Source organism: Cucurbita moschata, unplaced genomic scaffold (genome assembly GCF_002738365.1).
Source record: "Cucurbita moschata cultivar Rifu unplaced genomic scaffold, Cmos_1.0 Cmo_Scf00008, whole genome shotgun sequence".
NCBI classification, from domain to species: Eukaryota; Viridiplantae; Streptophyta; class Magnoliopsida; order Cucurbitales; family Cucurbitaceae; genus Cucurbita; species Cucurbita moschata.
Window position 1 is genome coordinate 3,879,306 of NW_019268524.1, and position 5,240 is coordinate 3,884,545.

Here is a 5,240-nt window from a genome sequence, read left to right on the forward strand (position 1 = left end):
AAAAAAAAAAAAAAAAAAAAAACAAATTTATGGATGTATTACAATCACAAAGGGGTTCAATATACCTCTTAAGACTTGGAATTCGTAAGTCAACTAATTACATCAAAAAAGAATCAATGTTCTTAACAAACATAGTTTTTCATCTACCATTTACAACTAAAACTTCTGCAGAATTATCATGAGGCAAAGAACACTATAAGGTCGGGTTTGGATCAAATTCAAAGCCCTAAATCCACAGCTAAATACTGACACCAAAAACTGAGTATCTTGAAAACGGACCTGAATATGACAAGCGTTCCTTCCTTAATCGCTGGAACAGGTCCTTTGCCTTGGGTTATTGACAGCAACTGCTCGAGCGAAGATCAAAATCAGGCTGGAAAAGATGAAAATGAAAGATTATAGAATGAACAGAAGGAAATTACGCCGAGAGAGAGGATCAAAATTCGAGTTCGAGGAGAACAGCGACCTGAGAGTCAATTCGTCTAAGAAGTTTGCGCCGTTTTCTCCCCCTCCATTTGGTACGTTGATGTCCGAAATGGTGTTTTCTGATAATCATGGCCAAATATTCGCCGATATATAGAACTAATTTTGTATCTATTTATTTTCCCTTTAAGAAAAAAAAAAAGTGTAAAAAGTCACAAATTTTAGATGATGATTGAAATTTAATTTTTTTTTCATAATAAGTTTTTTCCTTTTAAAATATTATTCATTTATTCTTTTAGAGATTTCTTATGTCTCAATTAATTAAATAATTTAAATCTAACACTGTAATTGATAAAATAATAATAATAATAATAATAATAAATAATAATAATAATTCCCAATTTGGTCAAGTTTATTCCAAAATTATCCATGAAGGTATCGATATAAGAGATTAATGCATTAATTATTGAGTTATATTCGAGTTGATGTTTCTTCGAGTATAAATGTTAAACTTCTATTAATTTGTTAAAATAACGTTTAAATATATTTGTCACAAACATGCATTTGAACCTAATAGGTTGGCAAAAGTAAACAATAAAAATAAAAATAGACTACAAGACATGCCTAATAAATCATTAATCATATGATATAATAAAATAATTGAGACAAAATTTATGAAAATTGTTGATAAATGAGTTAATAATTATTCATATTTAACATAAATATCTTAGAAGGCATTTTGAACCATTGGTTGAACTAAAATCTAATTTCTAAATTTGCTACCAACACACAAACACGAACATAACTTTTAGTATTTATATTATTTATATTGTCTACCGACCACGTCTTAAACAAGTCGAACATGGCTCAACTGATACAAAACATATAGTCACAACCAAACATCAAATCAAAGGTTCGAATCTTCCACACAAAAACGCCATAAAATATAAGGCCATTTTTCTAAAACCTTGAAACGGGAAACTCGACGTCTGGGCTTTCTATTGTAGAAGTGTAATATTACTACAGGCTGCAGCTGCTGGAACAAAGCATATGTAAACGATTCATAACAACAGGAAACTAAACCTAAATGGCATTTAATCCAAATATTTTTGCTACAAGAAGGGTTTTCACTAGATGAACAAGAGAGAATTAGAGAGAGACCGAACGATACGTAGACGTTCTTATGGCTTGCGAGGTGGAGAACTACTGCTACTGCTCCTGCTGCTGCTTCTACCTCTCAATGGCCTACTACACAGCAAAAACAATCGCATTATAATAACGACGACAAGAATACAAGATTAAAAGCTGGTTCTGATGACTTTTAGAACAGTAAAAAGTGCTTTTAGCGAACTAAAAATCCTTTATTTGATAATTTTGCAGTGTTTGGCTACATAACCAAGATCACAGAACTCTAAAGGCACTTGAAAAGCATATTAAAGTGCTTGCTTTTAGAAGCACTTAATTAGTGCTAAGAAGTTGGTACTTTTTGTTTTTCAAATGTCATCCTAAACTCACTATAAAATGGGCACCGTACCCTGGTCATCTTGTTTATCTAGAAGCTCAGTGGTTAGCGAGTTTCGAAAAATATTCATAGTTAGTAAAAGAAGAAACAGCAAAAAGTCCAAGAACCAAGCCCTAATATTCTCAACATCCAGAGGAATATCGACATGTCGACCAATAATCTATTTAGTTCACACGTTTACCTTCTTGGACTGCGAGATACTCTCCTGGCTACCTGTAACATTAAGAAGGAATAGTGTAACTGACTTTGGATGCAAGGAAAAGTAAGCAACAAGCCCAGAGAAGAGAATAAAAGGCAAGATTAACCACTACAAACCTTCCGTGGACTTGGCGATGCAGAGTAAGATGATGATCTCCCACGTCTACCAGCAGCTCCCGGCCGACCTCTGTACCATAAGAAAACTAAGTATAAATATATGCTTACAGTGGACAAAAAAAACTAGTTAAGGGTAGTAGCTCTGTGGAATATTATATAGTTAGGGAAAAGTAAACGATCATAGAAAGGGTAAAGTAGCAGATGATATGATACTAGACTAGCCACCTAACCTTATAATACAAATGGTATGCAACTAATTTGGAGATATTTCTGATAATTATTTACACAATGTCTTGGGTAGTAAATAGGAAGCTGAGATCGTTAAAGCTTAGTTTCTAAGCATCATTATAATTTATACATAAGTAATGGTATGCTTGAGTTGTTAAATTCAGTACTTGTAACTAGCCTTAAAAAATCTAAATCCCACGATCGCAACACCAAACAGCAAATTATTTAGGTCTAGGCCTAGCTGTTCGACAATTGAAAAAAAGATGATGCATCTGCACATGTATGCTTCTTTTGAAAGACAATTGGCTTGCTTTAGCCAAGAGCATCTGAGACGTTATGCCCTTTACAAATACTAAAGCATGCACTGTGAATGCTCGACTTTAGATTAGCTATCCTACAATAGCTGGCTTCCATTGTCTAGATCGGAAGGATCCCTTGGGGCCCAAACGCAATACTCTAAAACATGGAATAATCGGGCATTTGACTTCCAATCTTTATTCAAACATCTTATGAGGCCTAGTTTCTGCGCCAATATAATTCTTTGGTTCGGTACTAGCAAGGCTCTATGATGGACAAATAGAACTAGAACATTCAAATGAATTAATGCAATATGTCACCGCACAATTGTTTCCTAGCTCAGTTGAGACAGCTCAGAAAGTTTATTGTGATTATCTTCCTTTCTTGATCAAGGACAATGGTAGTAACTTCTGTGATCTACTTAGTATTTTGATTTATGGCCCCCCAAACACAGGGTAGACACAATCAAACAATAAGAAATAATTTTTCTTCAAAAGGCAATTATGAATAAAAAAACTCGTTAGGCATCCAGATACCTCCGTGGTGAAAATGACCGGGAACGTGATCGACCTGGTCTTCTAATGGGTGAACGGCTCCGTCTACGAACTACTGGAGACCTTCTGGGAGGACTTCGAGCCCGTCGAGGAGGTGTACTGAAAAAGAAACACAATTTAATTATGTAACACTCATTTACCGAAGTATAAATGCAACTGAAACCACCTAATCAGACTACAACATATTCAAGTATAAACCATGCTCAACCAGTGACCAAGAAATTAAAAGCTCAGTCATGCTTAAATATGTTAATTTCTCAAACATTAGAAGTAATCATGCCCTCATTCACCGTTCTTCTAATACCTAAGATTCAACTGTAGGAACACTCTGAGCCATAATGGAAACAAGTAAATTTTTAAATAGTTACATCAAAAGTTACACTCTACTAGCTATTACTTCATTCTAAGTCAACCATAGCATTACTTTGAATTTGCTTGGATCACCCAAAAACCACGGTTTACCTGTATCTGGGCATAACAAAATCATCAATGGCCAACAAGAACCGCACAACTAAATTAAACTTGATGCAACTTTTAGTATTCTTCAAAATAACTACAGTGACTAAAAATCTTCAAAGAATAAAAACCCATACTCTAAAAACAATAATTCAAGATTAAAAAAATAATGTTTACATATGCTTTTTCTGCATAATTTAATACTCTCTAAACAAATGCTCCAACTCGAAAATAATAAGATACAATTTAACAAGTGCAGCAAGACATTAATAGTCAACGTTGTCACTATATGATATATTTGTGAAGTTAGCAACAATATACATATCCATGTATCATTCAAATTGCAAGAGAACAAATTTACGATCTTCTAAAACAGTCAATGCATAATACCGGCGCCTAGGAGGAGGTGGTGAACGTCTCCGAACAGGGCTGCCACGAATTCTTCTTGGAGAGGGCCTAATCACCGAAGTTAAACAATGTTGATGCTCTCACCATTAAAAGAAAGAGATAAATTTGGTGTGTGTGTGTGTGGGTGGGTGGGTGGGGAGGGGGATGATACTCAACCTTGGGGGAGATCTATGTCGCCTTCCCAAAGGTGATGGGGAACGGCCACCTCTCATTGGTGATGCAGGCCTCCTTCTAGGAGGAGAGTCAACACGGCGACGGGGAGGAGACTCCGGACGGCGGCGTGGAGAATCAGGTTGTCTTCTGGGAGACCCACCTCGTCGAGCAACAGGCGAGCGTCTTCTAGGTGAGGGAGGCTTTCGACGAGGTGAAGCTGATGTAACAAACCAGAAACAAATCACTAAAACAATATACTCCCATGAAAAATAAGATAAAGTAGAATAATAGGGGGGGAAACGTTAGACATTGAAAAAATATATAATTAATGAGTTATACGTTCTCTCTGTCTTTTCAAATCGTCCTTCTCAGCATCAGCACCAACATTTTCAGGCTTAGGACCATCTCTCTTAGAAGCAGCTGCTGCAGTCCTTGGAGGTGATGCCATTTTCTGTCTTTGAGGCAATGTAAATCTTGCTCGAATAACATTTCCATCAATTTGGGCCTACAGTTAGCCAATCATCACAATCATTTCCCAGTGATGGCATTATCAATAGATGCACTTCAAGTACTTGAACATTTAAGCAAAACATACACCATCCATATACACTTGGGCTTTTTCAGCATCAGATCTCGTTTTGAATTCAACATATCCATATCCTTTAGGAAGGTTGACCTGTATGCATTTAAACAGATGTATCAATATATTATTCAAGAAAAACTTGTTAAATACAACATGGTACAAACTCACTGTGCGATCCATTGCCAGCTCAACATTGACTACTTCACCAAAATTACCTAGAAGGTATCGGAAAAAAGAAATTCATCAGAGCTACAAAAGTAGTTAAAATAATTATTAAAAAAAAAAAAAAAAAAAAAAAAAA

At 35.5% G+C, this 5,240-nt stretch overlaps 2 protein-coding genes across 14 annotated transcripts in view; both read right to left on the reverse strand.

The window, feature by feature from the left end:
* The window catches only part of LOC111445959, a 6,425-nt gene extending 5,875 nt beyond the window's left edge, over window positions 1-550 (reverse strand). For 10 of the 12 annotated variants that reach the window (XR_002710966.1, XR_002710964.1, XR_002710962.1 and 7 more), the window contains exon 1: window positions 280-550. The gene's annotated coding sequence lies outside the window, so the exon portion shown is untranslated. The remainder of the gene's footprint in view (window positions 1-279) is intronic. The other 2 variants (XM_023084525.1, XM_023084526.1) reach the window with 2 other exon arrangements.
* A 740-nt stretch (window positions 551-1,290) lies between these two features.
* Window positions 1,291-5,240, reverse strand: part of LOC111445960 (serine/arginine-rich splicing factor SR45-like) — a 6,856-nt gene continuing 2,906 nt past the window's right edge. Inside the window, exons 4-12 of one of the 2 annotated variants that reach the window (XM_023084531.1) lie at window positions 5,108-5,154; window positions 4,952-5,032; window positions 4,696-4,861; window positions 4,360-4,573; window positions 4,186-4,251; window positions 3,322-3,438; window positions 2,261-2,330; window positions 2,127-2,158; window positions 1,291-1,668 (exon numbers count right to left, since the gene is read on the reverse strand). In XM_023084531.1, the coding sequence (XP_022940299.1) occupies window positions 1,605-1,668; window positions 2,127-2,158; window positions 2,261-2,330; window positions 3,322-3,438; window positions 4,186-4,251; window positions 4,360-4,573; window positions 4,696-4,861; window positions 4,952-5,032; window positions 5,108-5,154 (857 nt within the window). In that variant the 3' untranslated portion in view covers window positions 1,291-1,604. Of the gene's footprint in view, window positions 1,672-2,126; window positions 2,159-2,260; window positions 2,331-3,321; window positions 3,439-4,185; window positions 4,252-4,359; window positions 4,574-4,695; window positions 4,862-4,951; window positions 5,033-5,107; window positions 5,155-5,240 lie in introns of both variants that reach the window. The other variant, XM_023084529.1, reaches the window with a different exon arrangement.